This window comes from Penaeus monodon, chromosome 23, assembly GCF_015228065.2.
Source record: "Penaeus monodon isolate SGIC_2016 chromosome 23, NSTDA_Pmon_1, whole genome shotgun sequence".
Taxonomy (NCBI): domain Eukaryota; kingdom Metazoa; phylum Arthropoda; class Malacostraca; order Decapoda; family Penaeidae; genus Penaeus; species Penaeus monodon.
The window spans coordinates 44,487,425-44,487,854 of record NC_051408.1 but is presented as its reverse complement, the minus strand read 5'-3'; the positions used below and the strand labels follow the sequence as shown (position 1 = coordinate 44,487,854).

Sequence of the window (430 nt, the reverse complement as noted above, 5' to 3'; positions counted from 1 at the left end):
CCTTCTAAAGAGTAACCCTAAAATCCAGATTTTTTTTTGAAAATTTCCCTTTAAATCCGAAACGGAACCCAAACGAGTCACTTCCGACCCAACATGAAATACATAAACCCTTAATCACTGAACACCTGCAATCAATGGCGCAACTGAAGAGAGCGGACTCGGCCACGAGGCGAAGCGCCAAGGGACCAATTTCGTCCCGTTTTTTAAGGACCCGCGCCGGGGGGAGGCAAACACTCCCACTCGTCCCCTTTGACCATGAAGTCTGCTGTGGCGCTGCTCGTGCTGGTCAGTCCCGAGGGTTATGCAAGTATACTTAGAGAGACCTCGGTCAGTCCCTCCCGGGGCTTCGGCCGAATTCGGTCCAACCCGCCTCTCCAAGCTCTCGGCTGGATTTGGGCCGAAGCCTTCCCTTCCTTTGTCCCAGAATGGG

General features: G+C 53.3%; 1 protein-coding gene across 1 annotated transcript in view; it reads left to right on the top strand.

Annotated features, from left to right (window-relative positions):
* Positions 1-245: 245 nt before the first annotated feature.
* The window catches only part of LOC119588329 (venom serine protease 34-like), a gene marked incomplete at its 3' end in the record, with an annotated part of 1,032 nt that continues 847 nt past the window's right edge, over positions 246-430 (top strand). Inside the window, exon 1 of the mRNA XM_037937020.1 lies at positions 246-285. Within this exon, the coding sequence (XP_037792948.1) occupies positions 256-285 (30 nt within the window). The remainder of the gene's footprint in view (positions 286-430) is intronic.